Here is a 22165-nt window from a genome sequence, read left to right on the forward strand (position 1 = left end):
TTCTCTTTGAAATACCAGAAATGTGTTCAATCAGATTAAAGTCAAACATCTTAGTTTTCACCTTTTCTTTAGAAACTCTTGTGCGATTTTGTTCTCTGGATGGTTCTCCTGCTGGAATATTCCTCTTCTTCCATCTAGTCAGCCAGTATTCTGGTTTATCCTCAGACATTCATCTATAAACGTCATCAACACCTTCTGTCCTCATGCAGCCCCATATCATGATGCTCCCACCTCCGTGCTTCACTGTCAGGACGATGCATCCACTGTGGTGGTCCTGGTCAGGTTCACACCAAACATCTGGACTCCATCTGAGCCCAACACATTTATTTAGGTCTTATCTGACCAAAGAATGTTCTCCAACATTCACCAGGCTTCTGTTTAGTGCTGATGAGGAAGAAATGTTTTTTTTTGGCCTCCATTCACAGATGTTCTGAAGTGTTCTCTGAGAAACTCTGGTTTCCACTGATAACCCCTGTGCCAAGTCTCAAGCAGCTGCCTTTGTCTGTTTTTCACAGCTGGATTGTGAAAGTAGTTGACTGTCTGTGGAGTCATTGTAGGAGGACGACCACTGCAGCCCTGATCAGTGTTACTATGACTCCGCGACAGTGCTTCACTGATTTTCAGTTGATCTTCCTGCATCCTTTTCCGTCTTTGTTAAGTTTTGCAATCAGATTTTTCCGTTAGATTCTTTTCCACGTGGAGCCATGATGTAGACGTATAGATAGACCCAGTCCATCGGTCCAAAACTGAGGAAGTTCTGCTGTTCACAACTTCTTTTATAACCATGTTAGTGCAGTTAATTTTGAACATTGTCTGTCTAAAGTATTTGTTTTTGATTGTTTACATAAGGAAAAACTCTTCTGTTCAGTTTGCAGGTAATTGAGAAGTGACACAACTTAAAATCTTTCACATTTAAATGGCATTGCACAGGGATATAATAATAATAATAATAATAATAATAATAACAATATAACCTGATCCCTGTCCACATACGGAAACATGTGAACATATAACTGTACTCAGCTCTGTAGAACAATGGTTTTAAGTTTGTGGGCAGTGTCAAACGCCAAAGAAGCTCACTGTTTAGCAACTCTTGCGTTCTCAGGAAAACATAAGGAACAGACATAATAAATACACGCTGATCTTTTGTTTACAGTCATCTCCTAAAGCGAAACACAAAAAAAACAAAAAACAAAATTCATACTTTTTGTAAATCTCTTGCTCGCTGAGATGGAATAAATCTGTAAATACAGTACTTCATATTTAAAATTTCACTAATTTCTGAAAGTTTCACCCCATATAGAGTGTCTAAAACGTTACATTATTGCGCACCATTTTCCAAAGCAGTTTGTATGGAAGTGATTTCAGAGAGCCGCTGGTCCGCATTCATGTCAATTAAAAAAAATCAATCTGCAGATGCTTGAATATTCCTGAGACTGGTTATCAATGACAACAACATTTACAAGGATGGACAGACACACCACCATCAAACACCTGGCAGTGAAGACGCGTGACGTGATGGGATTTATGCAAAATTATATTTCTTAGTGGAGCAGACGTCCGAGTGAGGCAACTGAACAGGAATCTGACAAAAATATAGGAATTTAGGAACAAAACTGCCTCATTGTGTCCGTCTCCCAGTGGTGAATCAACGTCAGGGTGAACGTGACAAGAAATTTAACCCATCTTGGGCAAGTAGATTCATTTTCATGTACAGAAGCCAACTGCTGCGGTGTCAACCTTAAATACATATTACCCACTACGTAGTACGTCAGAAGGAGGCTTAGCATGTTTCAAAACAACGTCAAAGGCCAAAAATACCAGAATGTTCAACTACATCTGGTCTCATACCAAAATGACGTTTCCAGGTACCTTCGATTAAGTTTAAACGAGTCAGACTGACGTAGGGATATTAAACAGGAACCAGTCAGAACGGAATTCTAGATATCTTAATTAATGAAATTATATTCGCTCGAAGCTGCAGCAAGCAGGAGGCAGAGAAGGTTTGCTTTCCAGACGTGTTATTTTACTGGAACCAGATGGAAAACCATCTAGCTAAAGTTACCCCAAGATGGTGGTTGGTCCAGGGCCTGGTCACTTGCAGGAGTGCATTTTTACTATCTCATGCCGTTTCTTCTTCTAGGTCTCTACTACTGTAATAAACAATGGCAGACGACAAACTAGAGGCGGCAAAGGATGGCACAGCTGCAGGCAAAACACGGGGAATCTAATAGTCAGCAAGGAGAGGAGGCCAAACAAAGAGAGACAGAGATGAGGAACTCTATACTGACTCAAGTTCCAGAGCAGTCAGCCCGTGCCAGATTGGAGGTGAAGCCAGAGAAGGCAAATGCAGTTGAAAACTATTGCGTTCAAATGGCTCGTTTTGGTTTCAGAGTCGGGCCTGATCGAGATCCCAGAAAAAGTCTGGATCCAGACTTCATCACAGGTCCATCAGGGTGTCTAGACACACAAACAATCTGAAAAGTGGTGTGAATTTTGACCTTAAATGAAGCTCTGAGTTGTTGCTGATCCGACAGGAATCCTCGTGAGCGGCGCCAAACAGCCACAGAGCAACTAGAGTGGGTTGTCCTGTAATCACAAGGTTGCAGGTTCGATCCCTCCACAGTCGAAGGGCAAGACGCCAAACCTGAAGTTCCTCCCAATCTCAGGCAGGCACCTTGCATGGCTCTACAATGTGCATCTACTCTCAGGTGTAGGTTGCTTTAGATGAAAGTAAATGAACTTGTAGTCACATTGATATTAGTCATTTTAAACTCCAGACTTTTAAATGTGAAAACAGCTCATTTCACAAGGCAGACTGCAACGGATAAACAAGAACAAGAAGCTTAAGGTGCAAAGAAGTGGTAAGAGCAGCTGCTGAACTTACCCAACGGACAGTTGCGTCATTTGTTCTGCAGCCTGCTGAATGCTTTGGAAAATGGCAGGCAATAAGTTAAAACTTACTTAAAAGTACCCGAGTCAACATATAACCAGACAAAACTTGAAAAACAGGGACTTTTTCACTAAAACAACCAGATTACCGTTTGAGAATCTCCTCAGCAGAGTGAAAACATTGAAATCAAAACAGACACATTCCATAGCTGTTCATCAACATTCATCCAAACGGAAGTCTCGATCGCAGCAGGATTGGATTATTGCAACGTTTACGGTACTCTGCAGGCACGTGGAAGTCAAGGAAGTAGCTCCGATCTCATCGTTACTGAGCGCTAACGCAACTTTAGATCCTGAGTGTAAGAAGGTTAAGGCTCGTCCAAAACAGTGAGAAGCATCTTAGAATTTCAAGGATTAATCGATTAGTTTTTAAAAGAATAAAATGTCTAAATTCTCTGATTGCAGCTTCTTAAATGTGAATATTTCCTCGTTGCGTTCTTCCTCAATGAAAGGAAGCTGAACAAAGACATTTAAAAGATGTTATTTGACAAATGTTCTCACATTTTCAACAAGTAATTGAATAACCGAGAAAATAAACAACAGACGAATTGAAAATAACGGCTAGTTGCAGCCCTAAAATCACATTTGACTGTTTTACAGTGTATTCAAAAGACAAACTCTTTGGTTAAATCAGTGCAGAGGTGACAAACTCCCACGTTAGTGAGAGTTTAGTAATAAAAAGGCACTTTGATCACCTCCAGACACTGATTTTCCCTTTTTTTCGCCACCTTAGATAGTTTTTCCTGCGTTGCGTGCGTTGATAAAAGCCATCCCGTGAGTTCTGAAGTGTGTGTTCAGATCTGCGGCCTTTTCAAAGTGTTTACCACACACCTTACAGGCCAGCGCTCCCTCGTCTTCAGGCTGGCCGGAGGGCGACGCCGGTGCCGACCCGTTCAGGGAGCTCCTGTCCTCGTGGCTCCTGCTCTTGGCCGGGGAGGGCGCCGGGTGCAGGCCGGGGGCTTGCTGGCCGTCGGTGAAGGCATCTTTCACTTTGTGGGTGATGAAGCGATGGCGCGACAGGGAAGAGGTGGATGTGAAACAGGCGCCGCACTGCAGGCACTGCAGGCCGCCGCCCTCCGAGCCTGCTCGCCTGTGCTGGCTGATGTGCTCCAGGAACGTGGCCTGGTCCTCGGTGGTGAAGCCGCAGGGCGCACAGCGAAGCCCAGACTCAGGCGCGGTCTCGAGCCGCGGCTTCTTCACCGTACTCGTGCCGTCTGCGGACTCTTCGTCCAGCTCGGTTTTCACGGCTCCTCTCCGTCTCCGGCGAGCCACCGAACCGCCGTCTGGTTCCGATGAGCTGTCGGCCTCGTCTCCACCTTCCTGTGACCGTGACGACAGTGTTTCAAGACAACATGTCCTCCTGTTTGCTTAAGAGACAAAGAAGAAGTGGCTTACCATCGACGTGTCCGGGTTCATGATGTGCATCAGCAGGACGTGTCTTTCCAACATCACTCTGCTGCTGAAGGTTTTCTCCCCGTCAGTGCAAAACCTACAAAATACACAAATTTACTCTCCTCTAGTTTAGTTATTACCGGGACTTCAATCAATCAAACTTTATTTACAGAGCACTTTTCATACAAATTAAGTGCTTTACAGATAAAAGGAATAAAAATGCAATAAAACAACACAAACATCATGTCACAAATGAAGGAGTCAGGAAGCTCTATCCTAAATAACACATGCAGGCAGTGAGGAAACAGATAAAATGTAGCAAAATAAGATAAAATAAAAGCTTGATTATTAAAATATAGATGGATAGATAAATAGGTGAAGGGTAAAATGAAGCCCAAATTTCTATATATACAATAAACGAAACATTGAATAAACATAAAATACGTCAATAAGTGAACAGAGAAATCAATAAATGAAATTAGTTCTGATGGAGTGATGAATTAATAAAATCCTAAAAAAAACAAACACCCAAAAGCCTGACTAAAAAGGCAGCTTTAGTAAATTTAGTAAATCATATTTTGACAAATCAAATCTTAATTTCAATTTCTTCTGAATGAGACAAAAACTTTTAAAATGTTTTTGACTGATTTCTAAAATAAGACAAAAACACTAGTATGAAAGCTTTGTGTTCTGTGGCTCAAACGTTTTTTATCTCTGCAACAGACTTAATATAATCCAAAATGATCAGTTTTTGTTGTGCTGCAATCTGATCATTATTATTCTTTTTAAGTTTTGTGTAAGTATCACAAATACAATCCAAGCAGCGTCTGGACATTGCTTTGCTCCCGTTACATTTTCCCTCACTGTGGTCCCATTGTTCACTCCAACATAAAGTCCTGCACCTCTATGGAAACAGAACAACCATGACTACAAGTAGACAGAGGTCACAAATATGTTTTATGCACTAAGACTAAGTTATAACACCACAAATCACACACAAAAAGTATATCTCTGAGTTACATGTACAACATTTTCCCAAGTGCCTACAGTGTGTTACCAACACAGGAAAAAGGAATGGTCGCTCTACAGACTGTACATATTACTTTTACTACATTTCCACAGCCTCTACAAACTAGATTTTTTTTAACACTACTCTGCACATCAATTTCAGAAAGATATTTCACCATTTACTTATTTTTTTGATCAACTATGTTTAATTTGTGGAAACACTGCCTGCAGTTCAGCCGAAAAGCCCCCAAATATATCGTCACATGACTGTTGGTCTCAGCTGAGTCGGTTCTTCGGTGGGACTCGGTATACTAAACTAACACTAAATCTTGAACAAAAATTTTGAACGGGATCCCCTTTAAAGTAAAAAATGATGAGTTCAGGGACCATCGGAAAGTTGAAAATCCTGTTTTTACAGTTTCTCGCTCTGATAAATGGTGTTATTGTGGCGAATTTTTAAAAAAGAAAAATCATGCCTTTCTAATCTACTGACAAGTTTTGGGGTTCGGAGGGTGAATTACTTTTTTTTTTTTTTTTTTAATTAATTTGATAACATCTGGACAAACCAGGATCAAGTGTGGGAGATACTCACTGGCACTGGAGGCCTTGACTGGCGGCTTTGTGCTTATCTCTGATGTGACGTGTCAGGTTGGAGGGGGTGGTGAAGGAGTTCTCACATTTATTACAGGGAAACTTCTTCAGCTTCTGCAAAGACACACACACACACACGTATTTGCGGTTAAACTGCACATCTCAGACGGTAAAGCGACGGTGGCGTCCCGCACCTTGCCGTGCTGTTCCCTCATGTGAGCGATGTAGTCCTCCTGGTCCGTGTAACGCGTGTGGCACGACAGACAGTTCCACGACGACGGACGCTTTATCTTCTCCGTCTTCACTTTCTCATCTTCGTGCGTCAGTTCTTCTCCGTCCGAGCTCTCCGAAGGCCGCGAGCTGGAGGAGGCGGGCGGAGACGAAGGCGGCGGCTCTTTCACTGAGGAGGCCTTGTGGGTCTGGGAGAACATGGCAGGAAAAAAAATTTAAAATCAGGAGCTAACTGATGTACATTAAACAGCATATCAGCAAAGATGTACCTTGAAATGGTCCAGGAGGGAATTCCTCTGAGAAAACAGCTTTGTGCACTCCGGACATTTAAACACATGCACCTTCTGATTGGTCAAATGCGTGTCGAAGTGGGTGTGCAGCAGAGGCTTCTGCGTGAAAACGGTGTCGCACGTGACACATTTATAGATCAGCCTGTGAACAAAGAGAAACAGGGTCAGCTGATGGAAAGGAATCCAATACGCCCGGGTACGTACATGCACATATGCAACACATGTATGTACATTGGCTGTCCTTGAGCTAGCGTCGGGTGCTGGGCAGAGATGTGGCTCTGGATGCTGGGTGCAGATTTGAAGGCCATCGGACAGCTGGGGCACTTGTGGAACATGTCACAGTGAGCCTGCTGCATGTGAGACTTGACCGAGTTCAGGCCTCCAAACACCACCAGGCAGCTGGAACATCTGGAGACAGACAAATGGGAAAAGAAAAAGAGAGAGAAACCTGATTAGCATAACGGTACAGACTAATTAACCATCTGAGCTGCAAAATTACTCACTTATGAGACTGTAAAAATGGAAAATTTAGCAAATTTAAGCTTAAAATCGTTGTCAGAATCACTTTATTACACGTCTTATTTAAAATTCGCCACAAATAAGCCATCTGCGCTAACCAAATTCTGTAAAAACCAAAAAATTTCTGCGCTCCTCAGCACAACTGAGAAGCCATTCAGCTGTGACCAGAAGTCCGCAGAAAAAAATTCAGGATTTTACGGCTGAACTACATGCAGTGTTTAAACAGAGCAGAGAGACTGAGAAGACAAAAAAAAACCTACTGGATCAATAAAATAAATGTAGCATGGCTCAGAAACAGTGAGCAGACGAGCAAGTTGTTGGTGGATACATTCAGCATGGTGAAACATCCTCCTAGATGTTGATGTGGACAGTAGGTTGTAGAGGTTGTACTGCTAACACCAGGGGGCTCCTGGAAAAATTCTTAGAAATTAATTTATTTTTCTTCTACAGCACTGAAAACATGTCTGAGGTCTCTGTCTTGTAGCCATGCTGTTTTGTAGGAGGTGCAGGACAGCAGTTAAAAAAATGAGCCCATAGTGAGGAAAAAATGCTACAGGAGCAAATAAGCAGTAACTGCTCAGGGTTAAACAGTAGCCAACCTGTAACCAATGCGGCGGGAAAAGTGCAAGCAGGTCTCTTCCAGATGTGTTCGAAGCAGCGTCTGCTTGGCCGTCTCTCCGCATTCCGGGCAGACGTGCGGTGGGCTGCTCTGGTGGATTCGCCGGTGAGCCGCTGAACTGCAGCCGTTGGGCAGCAGCATGGGAGGAGAACAGTCCGTGCACGGCTGCAGGACACGAGGAGGAAACAGAGGATTTTAGTTGGAGCTCGTCACAAAGAAATAAAATTAGATTTCTTTTTTTTCCCCCCCTCACACACAGAAGACCTACAGTGCTGTGTGCCGGTTTGATTTCCTGGAAATGCTCGGCCACCTCTTCCTTGCTGCCGAACGGAGTCAGACACTCAGGACATTTATGACTCGCGCCGTGAGCTGCTTCTGCTTTCTTGTTTTGTAGTGTTGGCTTTGGCGTGGCCTTACCTAAAAAGGACAAGAGATGGAGGAATCAAAGAGGAATCACAACAACAACAACAACAACAACAACAAAAAAACACTTGTGCAGAAACAGAAAAGAAACGCTCTCTAACCGGATGCCACATGCTCCTGCTGGCCCACCATCTGCTCCACAGGTACCGGTTTCATGACCAGGTGTGAACACTGCATGATCAGGCCTTTCTCCTTGTGCTCTCTGGCGTGCAACAGCAGGCTGCACTTGTTGAAGAAGGCCAGACGTTTGGCGCAGTGGTTGCAGGTCACCTCGATCCTCAGCGAGCGCCGGTCGTAGTGCTGCGCCAGACTCTGCTCCAGGGCGAAGGCATCGCCACACTCCAGACAGCGGAAACCCTGCGGATGTGGAGATGAGAATTACAGCTGATTAACTGTCGTACAAGCGTCAAATGTGGCGTGAGTGTTACTTATAGGCCATACACTTTTTAGAAAAAAAACACTTTAAAATGGCGGCCATTTATTAAGAAGCTGTCAGAATTTTAAAGATTTTTTTAAAAGTAGTTGTCCATTTTTTTTATGACATTAACATTGTTTTATACATTTTTGACACTTCAGAATTCAGTTCTTGCAACAGATAGCATCTATGAACCTTCTACATACTGTAAAACCTCAATGTTTCATAGTCGTAAACGTTTTTGAATTAACAAGCGTTATTTGAAGCTTTTTGATACTGTTCGTGCTGTAAAAAAAAAAAGGAGGTTCTTTGTCTTGTCAAAGTTTAAACTAACAAGATTTCACTGTCATTGTAAAAGTATATATTAACACTAACACATGCTGGCTGAAGAGTTGACGATAAATGGCAAATATCTTGTCAAAGGAGGAAAGAAACCAGAAAATATTTACATTTAAGAATCTGCAATCACAGAATTTAGACTTTTTTGTCCCCCTTAAAAAAATTACTCCAACTGGGGAAATGATAATCAAAACAACTGGTGATGACTTAATTTAATGGTGACTAACTGTTGCAGCTCCATCGCAATCGCTGTGTTGTGTAAAATCTAACATATTGAGATAAATATTGAAAAGCAGCAGGTTTCAGCAGCTGGAATCAGGGACTCTTGGACGTTTTTGCTTAAAAAAAATGCTGCACATCTCACCTGTACAGGAAGCGAGAGGCCCCACTCCGCTGGCAGAGGAGCACTCAGATCTGGTTTGTAGCAGGGCAGCAGGTTCTTGTTGTTGAGGATCTTGTTGAAGGCTTCTACCAGGTTGGTCTGGCTCTTGGATATGATCGCCCCGGTGCTGTTCACTATGGAGGCCGGCCGGCTGCTGGCCTGAGGAGGCAGCAGAGGCAAAGGTGTCGGCAGCGCCATCCCGCCGTGGATGGTTTTCTGGCCGAGGCTGCGGAGGTTGATCGCGCCCGGAGTCAACCTGGAAGACGAGACGGAGGGCAGCGCTGCGGTTTTCGTGATGCTCACTGCGGTGGCGGAAACTTTTGGTTTGTTGGTTTTCGACGCAGCATCCTGGAGCATCTTCGCTGCAGACGACTGTACCAGTTTGGATCTGGTGTTGTGACGTTCTGATGCAGGTTTTGAACTTAACGCGCTCTTTCTAGCAGCTCTTCTGGTTCTTTTAGGCGCTGCGCCGGTCACAGTCTTCGCCATGCTGCCTGTAGGCATTTTGATTTTGACTTTGAGGGGTCGCAGTGGAGGTGAAACTGATTCTGAAACACTAGCAGATGCAGCATCCTTGCTTAACTTCTCCCCATCTGCCGCCACCTTTTCCTTCAGCTCCTCTGTGTCTGCTGGCTCCTCCTGGTTATGGAGATCATTGTGGTTCACATCCGGAGCTGGGCTGCTGCTTCTGTTGGGGATGACCAGGCCCGTCTCGCTGGGCGGCGGGCTCTCGGGCGAGTCTCTTTCATCGATCACATGCTCGGGATATTTCTCCTCGTGGATCGATGTGGAGCTCAGGGTGGGGAGGCTGTCCTGGATGCTCTGAAGCTGAGGAGGAGAAGGAGGAGAGCCAGGCTTGATCCCGTCCTCCTCGTGTTGGGGTTTAGTGGGTGTCTGAGCAGGACTAGTTTCAGGAGACCCAAGAAGATCCGGAGGTAATTTAGCTCTGCGTTTAAACTTAGGCGGAGAGGACCTTGCAGGCTCTGGACTCTCCTGGATGACTAGCGGACTTCCCAAGTCGGGTTCAGAGTCGTCATCATCCGTCTGCATTATGTGCTTGATTCCAGGTTTCGTGCTGCCATTTTGTGGTAAAAGGGGGGGTAGTGAGTTGGAAGGAGGGGACAGGTGAGGGCTGAGCAAGGGAGGAGGCGAGGAGGTGGGGGGAGCAGTGATGGAAGGCTGGGGGTAAAGGAGGGGCTTTAAGCTGTTTATCACATCTGCTGTGTGCTGAACTGATCCAGGTTCGGCTCCTTTATCGCCCTCGGTCTCACTCAGTGAGGACTTCAGAGATGAAGACTGGGACCAGGGCTTGATGTTGGATTTTGACTCCTCAAAACCGTTTGAAATCTGAGGCTCTGCGGAAGCTTCAGTGGACAGTTTGGGACTCAGCTGTGAGCTGAAGTCGTGAGAGGCTGAGTCGCTTCTAGAAGAATTGTCCGTTTTACCCCTGACAGACTTGTCTTCCTCTTCAAAAGACTCTGAACGCACCGTGTTCTTCACAATAACGCTGACAGCAGGAGGGTCGCTCTGAGAAGCAGGGGGTCCAGAGAAGCACGAAGGAGATCCACTTCGTCCCTCGCCTGCATTCGTCCTCACCTCGTCCCGGCTCTCCTCATCCGGGCTGGACTGAATCGCCTCTTTGGCATCGATGTCGGGAATGTCAAAAGCTGCCAGCAAGTCGTCAAAGTCTGGGGTCTTCATGTCCCCCATTGCCAGCGCAAGGCTCAAAACCTGGAGAGGCAACAAAGGAATCAGAATAACGGATACAAGATTAATTAAGCTACGTTGAGGTTAAAGTAAAAATACTCATTCCAAATTTTGATTTAAGATGAATTTTTGTTTGACCAATTGGTCACTTCTTGCTAGAAATGACATAAACAAGTGACAAATGACAGGAAGATGTTTTGTTGCAGTTGCTAATTTTTTGTAGTTTTTTTTAGCATTTTTACTAAAAATGCCATGTTCATAATTATTCATACTCCTGAAAGTGTTGCAAATTGTTGAGAAAATGCAGCTCCAAGTGGTTTTACAGTGTACTAATACACTATAAACTGACACCAGATGATGCAGTAGCTCTGTAGTCAGTTTATTAAGGACCTCCAGCTGCACAATGCTGCTGCTCACAAGACGTTGAAAGGCTATCAAGTCATATCAAGTGTTTTCAAGCTCTAGTGTTCACAGTTTGAAGCTTAATGAAGAAGTCCAAGGAGTTCCTCACTGTGGAACATGTCAAAGGGCTGCAGGAGGACAGACGTCAGCCCTGCACTGGAAGAATGGTGGAGGCCAAGAAGAACCCAAAGACCAGCACCAAGAGCATCCTGATGAATGTGAGCAGTTCTGGTAGCAACATGTCAATCAGACACTCCAGTAGACCAACAACAAGGCTGGTCTCCATGGAGACAAGGAGGATCCACTTCTCCAAGACAGACTCACTAAAGCTCAGCTGGACCTGCAGCAGTTCTCTATTCAGTTACAAGTTGTGTCTATAGGAAAAGGCTTCATGAGAACAGAGGAGAACATCAGGAGGTCTGCAGAAACACTGCTCCTTGGGCAGCATTGGAGCTTCAACAAGACAATGATGTGAAACATGCAGCCAAAGCGGTGAAGAAATGGTGAAGAGGAAACAATGAGGAGATGTTGGAGCGGCCCAGACAGAATCCAGAACCTGTGGAAGATCTAAAGAACAGAGTGATGGAGAGGAAGCCTTCAAGCTCCAAGAGCTGCAGATGGACACTTGGAGGAACCAAATCCCAGAAACACTGTTAGACACCAGAATAGAATAGAATAGAATAGAATAGAATAGAATAGAACTTTATTGATCCCTTTGGTGGAAACCTCAGGGAAATTGTTGAAGACGAGAACACCTGTTGGACGGATGTGGAGGAAAACAAAGACTTTGATACTAATTACTGAGAAGAAAATAAACATCATTAACACCTCTAACACAATGTCTTACTGTCTTTTGTCTCTTGTTAATGTCATTTTCAGCCAGAAGAAACCTGTTTGTCAACTATAAATTCACTATCAATCCACATTTATCTCACTTTGGTTTGAAGGGGCAGACAGTTGGTATCTTAAGAGGCTCAGGTGTGTATGCAGGGACTACTTTACTTACTAAGCCTACATTGATTAACAGCAAACGTGTTCAAAAGTCAGACAAAGTTGCTGCAACATGTCAAACTTTCTTGTCATGTTGCTGCTGCTAGCTGCTAGCTGGCCTCGCAAACGGCCGACTTTTCTCAACTGGTTCAAACCTGCAACTGAAACAATGCAACACTTGCTTAACGAAGCTCCAATACATCGTGTTCAATGCAGGTTAAGTTGGCTTGAACTGAAACTAACACTACCTCGCGTTTATAGGTAAGAACGTTTGTTACCTGCCAGTTAGCGAAGTTGGTTCCTGACTTCCAGTCGGTCGCAGAAGTTTGACGTCATCAAATCCTGCGACATAAATAATCTCCCACATGTTTACACTCACCTGCCTCTCAGATGTCCCAAACATTACTTATATGTGCACGTTTTATATTTCGAACTTGTGCAATCGCCCCCTAATAAAAACAAGGGGGGAAAAAATAATAAAATAAAAATAACAATTTCTTCAACAAATTAAGCAGTGACTTGTGTGATATGTTCTATGCAGGAAGCTTCAAAAACGAGCTACCAGAAGTCAAGAGATTTAAAAATGAACCAAAATAATTAAGATAAATGACAGAAGGCAGGACAAAAGAGGAAATCATGCCTGTATGGCCACTGGATCAACAGGGACAATATTAAACAAGGAAAGTTGAGCTACAGGAGAAAAAAAAGAAATATAGAAACCCTGATTTATATTACCTTATATTTTAAAATTGTCATCTAGTGTTCTCTCTTTACACTCACTGCAAAAAAAAAAAAAAAAAAAATCCTGCAAATATGGCAACAGTGCCAGAAAAAAACAAACATTCCACATTCATACTCTTGACACTTAAAAATGGCACCAAAAGAAAAAGTGAAATCAATGGCAAACTTTTTTTTTTTTCTTTTTAAATAAGATTTAAAGACAGTAAAACAGTTTTTGTTGATTGGTGATGCCGTGATACTGAGGAACAAAGACTGAGCTCCAGCAATTTGGATTGTCAGTTCAAATTTAACCCTGCTGCTAAATATTCTGTAAGAAAACCTACTTATAATTGTTTTAACACTAAATCATGTTCATCTGGTCTAAGTTGCCAATCGCATACACTGATTTGATTCCACTTTCATGTTAGATTTAAAACAGGAAAACTTCTTATGGAAGATTTTGTCGATCTTTTTTTTCTCAAATGACATTTTAAAATGCAAGTAACTGAGAATCAAATGTGGTATTTTCTGCATAATTTCAATACAACATTCACTGAAGCTTTAGAAAAGAAAAACATTAAACTGTATTCAAGCATCCAATAAAGAACCACCCTGTATTCTTGTAAATTTATTGAGGTAATCTGCCTACGTTACTGAGTATTTATATTACAAAAGATTCAAAATTAAGCACATGTGCTCGACACACACACGAAAAAAAGGAGGATCAGAACAGGCCCAAAAAACCCCAGAAAAGGCAAAAGGTTGTTTACAGTTTACACATGAACAAAAGAAGAACCAAACATTTTCTGTACTGAGGAGAGTAATACTGTAACTGTGAATGACACATGCAGTGTAATCCTCAGCTCTTCTTTATTTAGCATTTTTTGTACGTTAAGATGTTCACTTCTTCTTCTCCTCATCCTTCTTGGGGTCGGGTTTGGAGCCCGCCTGAGAAGCCAGAGAGCCCATGGCGGTGCGAATGGCCTCGTTGTTCGGGTCGACTCCGGGAAGGTTTTCTAAAACACTCTGGAGGAACTCTGGATCCTGCATCACGTCGTAGTCCTCTTCGTCCTGCAAGCAGGCAGTAAGAATGTCATCAAAACATGATATTTTTTAATCTAATGTCAAATTAGATGTGTAACGATAAAAGGCTGTGTTTACCTTCGCCTCACTAGAGTCCATGTCAGCACCTGTGTCCATGTCCTCGGCACCAAACTCTACAAGAAAAATCAAAGAGAAACATTCAAATCAACAAAAATAGGTAGATCTAAATCACATATAACGTTTACAGAATAATCTGCAGGAAAACTGTAGAAGCTAATAAAAGTGGGAAATGCAAAAAATGTTTTTCAGACTCCAAACTCTCCACATGGATCAATAAATTATATGACATAAAAACCAATCAGACTAATACCAGCATCGTCAAGTTATCATTTTCCAAATATCGACTCACACTTATACAAATTAATACAAATACCACAAGTAAAACTTAGACAGAGCGCTTCTAATCTTAGGCTTCTTCTAATGATTTGCTGATAACGGCCCTACAGGAAAGTAAATGAGAAACAATGATGAGGAATAGTAATCAAGTGTAAAATGTGCAGCTGTGAGTTGTTGTTTGTATTTGTGCCACATTAAAAAAAAGAAAAAAAAAAAAGAAGAAAAAAAACCATGGTGTTCGTATTTAATTTATATTTTTTCCAGGTTCTATTTAGTAAAAACAGCTAATTTCCTGTGAATTTTTAAAATAAGACAAAAAGAATACAGTGCTTTTGATGTAATAGCAGGATATAAAGCTTGGATTTGGTTATTTTAACTGACAGAAACACATGAAAATCCAACTATTTCTTCTGTTTTAACCTCTTATATATGATGTGCTCTTGGTGACTTTTTAAAGATAGGATGCACTTCGAACCCCCTGAAGGGTTAAAGCTTCTCTTCAGTTGATGATTTCCGCCCTATAAACTCTCCCTACACGTATCAAACCTACATATTTAATAGTTGTTCCCGTTAAAAGAATCCCCACACTCAGTGAACCGGTTGTGATTAAAGCAGACTACAAATGAGTGCAGGTTACAAAATCAAGAATCCATGTTTCAACCTGCTCCAGCTCCCTGCATGGACATCTGCAGAGCATAGGCGATCTGTTCGTCCTCTGTCATGCGGCTGAAGTCTGGCAGAGCAGGTGCAGCTGAGTCTGTGTGTGGAACAGACATCTTCAACAGGGCGTCCTCGGACTCTGCAAGCGGGGAGGAAAAATATGCAGTGTGAACACACTCGCGTCCGTCCATCACACCGAAGGGAAAACGGGCAGAAGCTGGCATCTGTGACAGCAGCTCAAGTTGATGGACACTTTCTCACCATCTGCAGCAGGGGAGGAAATGCCAGCTTCAGCAGCTGATGCAACAGCAGCTCTGCGGGCTTCATCCTCCTGTCGCTGCCGCTGTTCCTCCATCGACACACGCAGGGCCTAGAACGAAGAGAGCGATCAAAAACTACTTGATCTTATGTTGAAATGAGGGATTGACCAATATAGAGTTCTTTAGAGCAGATACAGATACCAATTATTGGCAATCAAGAAAGGCCTTTAGCCAATATTGGGAGCCAATATACATTAAATGTAATGTTTTAACAGGATGTGAGAGCAGAGAACCTGTCATTCATAACTAGACTTCTCCATTAACAAGGGTGATTATACATAAAATAGTAAGAAAGATCAAACTGGGATGCTCTCCTCTGTTTATGTGACTGAGATAGATCAAGTTGTCGCCTGCAGTTCTTCTCTATTTTCTTAACCTTTCACTGTTCTGTCACTTGTATCTCCCACTAAGGTTCCTATCTTAAAGCATTATTATTTATTGTTTTCCAGACTCTGTTTCAGGGTAATCTGTGGCTGCCTTCTAACTTAGCCGCTAGCCATTAGCCACCGTCAGAGAAGCTAATTTCCTGGTTTGTGCTTGTGTTTCTTGTTCACTTTTTGCACACCTCAGAGTGACGACAGACAGAGAGAGGAGGAGGCGGCTTCACACCTGAAGTAGTGAATTCAATTTATCAATAATCGGCCAATAAAAAATACCGATAATCAAAAAAGTGTCAAATATCGGCCATGATAATCCGGTCTATCCCTGATCAAAATGGGAAAAAAATACCAGCATTACTCTCAGTACTGCAGTTTAGTAAAACGATGCCGCAGAAACAATAAAACAGATCAAATGAGAAACGTCACATAGTCACATATGTGCGAGTGTATAACGATCATCAGGCTTAACTTGGAGAACCTCCAGCCGTCGCCGGCAGCTACTGTGTCTGATATTGTGGTTGAAGGCAGTATTTTTACTTCCTCATGGGCTCCATCGGTCTCTCCCTGCTTACGTGTGAAACTAAACATTTTGTTGTTACTGTGTCCCAAAGATAAATCCATCTACAGTGGACTATTTTAAAAACCTAAATGTGAAGTGAGAGAGGTCCGATCCAGACGCATGTGACGTAACTGATATAACTATGATCAACTACTACGATCATAATTTCAGCTTTGATTATGTGAACATGTTCAACTGACGTCTAAAATGCAGTCTGCTAGTAGAAAGCAGCACATGCAGATAAAATCACCTTAAATCTGCCAAATTAGACAGTAAAATGGGTTATTTTATTATTTTCCGACTATGTTTTGGTCTCACACCTGTGTGAGTTAACTGCAGGCGCTGGGCCAACATGTGAGGCGTTTAGGGAACATCTGTAAATTGTCGTGTCTATCAAAAAGTACACAAGTGAGGTGTTTAGTCGGATCAGATCATAGGACTGATATCAGAAAATGAAAAACTGAAGAAATTTGATCACACCAGTGCCACTAGCGAACAAGTTAGTGTGGAGCCCTGCAGCAGTGAAAAAAAACAACATGGATGAACGGTTCAGAGAATTTTAGCGGAAAAGAAAAAAAAAAAGAAAAATATTGTGACGACAATAAACTGCATAAACGACACATAATAAAATGCACTGCAGCGCCTTTCTCCTGTTATCTCTCACCAAGGCCAGCTCTGGGTCTGCACTGGGATCCACTCCGAACTCAAAGTCGCTGGCGCCCAGGCCCAGCACTGCACCTCCTTCCCCAGCCAGGATGGGCGAGGACAGCAGGGCGTCGGCCAGACTGGGACCTGGAGGGACGGTGACCAGGTGGGATCCGGCTCCCTCTTTGCCGTTTAGAGTGTTGATGAAGGCCGTCAGTTTCTCTGTGTTCATCTCCTGCGCGAGGCGGATACAATCAGGGTGAGCTTGTGGTCCAGAAAGATGAAAATATGAACAACAACAAAAATAATCAAGAGGTGGAGTGTGTGTGTGAGTGTGTGTGTGTGTGTGTGTGTGTGTAGCTTTGATGAAAAAATACCTCCTCTCCAAAGTTAATGACGTCCACGTTGACCTTTTCTTTCTTCAGGCGCTTTGCCATTTTGACGAGCTACAGGAAGAGACAAACACAGACAGATTCACATCAACGCTATCGGTTCATATTCTCCATAAACAGGTGCCTGTTAAGTGAAGAGGCCTCACTAAGAATGCTGCTCCAGTTCTAATTTTCTGACTTCGACAGGATATCTGAATAAAAAGATACCACATCAGAAAAAGCTGCTCGGAAAAGGATGTTTGCGGTTTGTTTTTTCAATTCTTTGCACAAGCAGAGGAGCTGGTGCCTGGCAGCTGCCTTTAAACTCAGTTAACTATCTGTCGTATTTACAGGAGTTCACATGTCGTCATCCAAAGTTTTTTTCTGATTTTCTATTTTTTATTATTTAACTTTTTTTATTGATTTTTCATCACAAATGTAAATGCACAACCAGTGTGTAAATATACACATTGCAAACAAGATTAAGTCAACATTTAAAAGAAAAAAAAAAAAACTCACAGTAACAAGCAAAGGAAGAAGTAAAAGCAACTTAAAAGAAACTTAAATAATAATAATAATAATAATAATAATAATAATAGTGATAGATAATAAGGTGCACATCCTTGGCAATTACATTCACCACAAAACAATGTCACATGACATGTCTATGTTCATCCAAAGTCAATGTTTTAATCTCCTTCTCGGTTATCACTATCAAAGTGACAAATATAGAAATATGAAAGAAAAAACATTGAAAACAAATGAACTTTTGTCAGAACTCAGCTCACCTCTTTTTCATTGTCCTCCACTGGGCTGCCGACAAAAGCGATGATGCGCATCTTGTGGTTTTTGCCCTGTCTGTGTTTCAGCGCCAACTGCAGAGAGACACAGAAATTTAAAAAACAAAAAAACAAATGCACTGACGAAATGCATTAATGTGCTTTTTTTCGGTGTGTCATAAGTAACAGGACATTTTGACATGTGGCTGCAGGAAAAGTACAAATGTAATCAAAGGCATGACTTCATTACATTTCGAGCCGTGTATGTTGACTGAACTGAGGCATCATTTATTCTTTCTCAGCATTTATTCTCTCACTTAAAACTATAACTAATCGGACAGAAAATAGTATTTTTGGTGGAATGAACCTTAAACACGATAACTAGAAAGTATGATGTGGGTGAAAAAACCTTTAAAGCTCTAAGTACTTGGACAGGAAGTAGTTTTTTGTACGGAATAAACTTGTAAAACTATAAGTTGCATGCTTTAGTGATCCTCCAATTCAATAGGTGGCTCCATCGTGAAAAACAAGGGTCCTTGAAGTGCAGGCTCCTCTGCTGCAGACACTAAATATGAACATCTAAACATCTATTGGTCCTGCAGGCAGAGCAGAAGAACTCTTATGAAAAACTCACATGTGCCACCCTGATGCCGGTGCAGAAGCTGATGTTTCCTCGAGGCTGCACAGCATGCAGCTTGGACAGTATCCTCCCTGTGTCTGGAGTCAGTGTGGTCAGTACCTCGCAGTTGCTGCACAGAAGACACAACATTTTTGTGTGATTATACGCTCATGTTTTAAATGTCAGGCCACTAATTGAAGCACAGAGCCTCTTACTTTGCCATGGTGATGAGGCCCACGTTGTTTTCAGGGTTGCTGCGGGTCTTGGAGTGACAAACAATGTTAACTGCATCCTGCTGAGCCTGCAGCCTGGTCGGCAGGAAGTCTCCATTCCGCATGTACTCACTGTTGTCCACACTGAGAACAACAAACAGCAGAATAAACAACCACGAGTCGTACAGAAAGCTGCACAGATTGGACAAACATCGATTGCTGCTTTAGGCCAGTTCAACAATAGAGAAGTGCATCTACTAGTTCAAAAATCTGTTCGCTGATCCGACAATTACTCGCCGATTATTTTATCAAGCAGAAAAAATGTCAGAGTCTCCACATCAATATAAACATATGAGTTTCAGAACTGTTTTCTTTTTTTTTTAAATTGACAGAATGGATATGTACGGTTAAGCCCAAAACTATTTATTTGCACACCACATTTAGATTCATAGTGAACTTCCAGTTGATCAATAGCTTTCTTCTGACTGGAAATGACATTAACAATAGAAAAAGACAGTGAAACGTTGTGTTCGAGAAGTTAATGACAAAGTCTAACAGTGGTTCTAGTGTCTAACAGTGTTTCTGGGATTTGGTTCCTCCAAGTGTCCATCTGCAGCTCTTGGAGCTTGAAGGCTTCCTCTCCATCACTCTGCTCTTCAGCTCCTCCACAGGTTCTGGATGGATTCAGGTCTGGACTCTGGCTGGGCCGCTCCAACATCTCCTCATTGTTTCCTCTTCAGGGTTTCTTCACCACTTTGGCTGCATGTTTCACATCATTGTCTTGTTGAAGCTCCAATGCTGCCCAAGGAGCAGTGTTCCTGCAGACCTCCTGATGTTCTCCTCTGTTCTCATGAAGCCGTTTCCTCTGACCAGGCTGTCCGGTCTGTCGGCTCAACAACAGCCCCAAAGCATCACGCTCCACCACCATGTTGGACCGCGGGGATGCTGCTCTTGGCCTTGAATGCTTCTCCTTTCTCTGTGTCCATGTTCATGGGCTCCAGCACAGAAGTGATAAGCAGCAGCTTTCTTCTCTGTCCTGAAGAAGTGGATCCTCCTTGGTCTCCATGGAGACCAGCCTTGTTGTTGGTCTGCTGGAGTGTCTGATTGACATGTTGCTACCAGAACTGCTCACATTCATCAGGATGCTCTTGGTGCTGGTCCTTGGGATGTATAGAAGCTGTACTTTCTCAAAAGCTGGCAATGAGTTCAAGGAACATGCACAATTTTGGACGTGATATCTACAATAAACACGTTTGAAACACCATCAAAATAGTTAAATTCATCATGAACATCTCTAACATACTGTCTTCCATCTCTTGTTTTTGTCATTTCAAGTCAGAAGGAACCTACTGGTCAAATAAAGGTTCACTACAAATCAAACGTTAGCCTGGCTATGACAAATTTTGGACTGAACTGCGGCTAGTCGGGTTTATTAGGTTGGTCAAGTTAAAGGAACATGTAAAACCTCCAGGAAAACAGCTGTGTGTTTTGACAATGACAGCAGGTTTTGTTAGCTAGCTAAATGCTAACGCGTAAAACACAGCCGTTTTCATTCACTGTCAGACGTAACCGGGACTTTAAAGATGAGTTAAATAACTATTAAACAGCAGTAAAATAAAACTTATCAGCGTCGACGGTCATACAAGTTGCTAAATTGCCATATTTTAGCGACAAAGCTCCATGCTAGCTAACGATGCGCGCTGGAAGCTAACGTTAGGTTGTGGAGTGACTCAGGAAATAGATGGAGCACATAAAGGGCAAAACAAAGCGAGTAAACGTGTTTCAGCGCTTCAAACTAACAACGTCAAAAGACAAATGTTTAGCTTTCCCAGCCCTTAACTTCATGTGAACAAAGTTAGCGCTGTAAATTAGAACTTTAAACACATTTTAGATTCCTTACCAGACCATAGTACTTTCAAGCACCATCTTGGCGTCTGTCGTTGGCTACGTCATCGCGGTGGATTGTGGGTAATGAAGTTTTCAGTTTAAAAGACTAAACCTAAACAGAGGCAAGTTTATGTGGACATTTAAAACTGAAACTTCTATTTATATACATTGTATTTCAACCAGGTTAAAATGTTAAAATTTTATATGAAATATAACCTAGTAACTGTACATATTTATTGAAAATCTACATTATATGTGCACAAGAAGTACGCTTAGACTACAAGTTTATTATTATAAAACTAAGTGTAAAATCTGCCTCACTTGAACTGCAACATAAATGTGCATGCACAGCAATAACTTAATAATGAACTTGAGGAGGACAAATCACAGCTGGAGAGATTCTAACTTTATTCTCATCCAGGTTCACCTTCAGGGCGATGTATTCGCTGTCCTGTCCAGGTTTACGCCAAACATGCTGGACCCCACATAAGCTGAACAAGTTTATGACCACAGAATGTACTCCTAACATTCATCAGGCTTTTTTTTTCTTGTCTTTTAACAAAGTTACATTTGGCACTTTTGCACTAAACAGCCAACAGGGATATTTTTCTTGGGCCTTGTCCACAAAGGTTGATGTTCTTCACTGTCTGCGCTTCACAGAAACTCGTTTCATCTGAAATTTTTGTGCCGAAATGCAGACAAGGGTGTTTTTCTTGTCCTCCATCCACAGAGGCTGATGTTCTGAAGTGTCCTTCACACTGTCTGAGCTTCACACAGACTCTGGTTTCCACTGATAACCACTGTATCAAGTCTGGAGCGGCTGCCTTTGTCTGTTTTTCACAGCTGGATTGTGAAAGTAGTTGACTGTCTGTGGAGTCATTGTAGGAGGACGACCACTGCAGCCCTGATCAGTGCTACTATGGCTCCTTCTAGACCTCCTGGTTACTGCTGCAGCTGCGTTTCCAATGATTTTGACGTCACAATAGGAGTTTTAAATTCTTCTGACGATTCTTTTCCATGTGGAGCCAAGATGCAGACATGCAAACAGAGACAGCCTGTAAGTCCAAAACTGAGAAGGTTCTGGTGTTCACGACTCATTTTATAACCGTGTTCAAACAGTTAGATTTACTGGAAATCAGTTTCAGTGATCACAGGTGCATCCCACTTTTGTTGCATTTGGGGCCTGTAATTTTTCTGTCTTCTTATTTGTTTCGATTGTTCATAAGAGAAAATACTCTGCATTTCAACTTATAAACAACGCAGTCATTGAAGGTTGAGTATCCAGTATCTATTATTTCCTCAGTTTGCATCGG

General features: G+C 42.4%; 2 protein-coding genes across 3 annotated transcripts in view; both read right to left on the reverse strand.

Moving 5' to 3' along the window:
- Positions 1-12590, reverse strand: part of znf687a (zinc finger protein 687a) — a 15200-nt gene extending 2610 nt beyond the window's left edge. Inside the window, exons 1-11 of one of the 2 annotated variants that reach the window (XR_520415.1) lie at positions 12539-12590; positions 9144-10892; positions 8127-8382; positions 7871-8019; positions 7583-7767; positions 6696-6872; positions 6444-6606; positions 6138-6362; positions 5945-6057; positions 4348-4441; positions 2178-4272 (exon numbers count right to left, since the gene is read on the reverse strand). Coding sequence is in view for 1 of the 2 variants with exons in the window: in XM_008287737.1 (XP_008285959.1) it covers positions 3682-4272; positions 4348-4441; positions 5945-6057; positions 6138-6362; positions 6444-6606; positions 6696-6872; positions 7583-7767; positions 7871-8019; positions 8127-8382; positions 9144-10871 (3681 nt within the window). In the remaining variant the exon portion in view is untranslated. Of the gene's footprint in view, positions 1-295; positions 4273-4347; positions 4442-5944; positions 6058-6137; positions 6363-6443; positions 6607-6695; positions 6873-7582; positions 7768-7870; positions 8020-8126; positions 8383-9143; positions 10893-12538 lie in introns of those variants that run through there. The other variant, XM_008287737.1, reaches the window with a different exon arrangement.
- Positions 12591-13595: 1005 nt separating this feature from the next.
- LOC103361607 (26S proteasome non-ATPase regulatory subunit 4-like) lies at positions 13596-20932 on the reverse strand. The gene is made up of 10 exons (XM_008287739.1): positions 20866-20932; positions 18969-19109; positions 18769-18883; positions 18144-18230; positions 17362-17430; positions 17004-17219; positions 15342-15450; positions 15082-15219; positions 14142-14197; positions 13596-14051 (listed from the first exon to the last, which is right to left on the reverse strand). Exons 1-10 carry the CDS (start codon positions 20889-20891, stop codon positions 13881-13883), a joined length of 1128 nt encoding a protein of 375 aa, XP_008285961.1. The 5' UTR covers positions 20892-20932; the 3' UTR covers positions 13596-13880.
- Between the last annotated feature and the right edge of the window lie 1233 nt (positions 20933-22165).

This window comes from Stegastes partitus, unplaced genomic scaffold, assembly GCF_000690725.1.
Source record: "Stegastes partitus isolate 25-593 unplaced genomic scaffold, Stegastes_partitus-1.0.2 Scaffold517, whole genome shotgun sequence".
NCBI classification, from domain to species: Eukaryota; Metazoa; Chordata; class Actinopteri; family Pomacentridae; genus Stegastes; species Stegastes partitus.

Coding starts and splice junctions, on each gene's coding strand:
- LOC103361607 (XM_008287739.1), bottom strand. CDS start 20,891: ATGGTGCTTGAAAGTACTATGGTCTG. Junction 18,231..18,768: donor CCGGCATCAGGGTGGCACAT/GTGAGTTTTTCA, acceptor GTCTCTCTGCAG/TTGGCGCTGAAACACAGACA. Junction 15,220..15,341: donor TTCCTCCCCTGCTGCAGATG/GTGAGAAAGTGT, acceptor CCCCGCTTGCAG/AGTCCGAGGACGCCCTGTTG.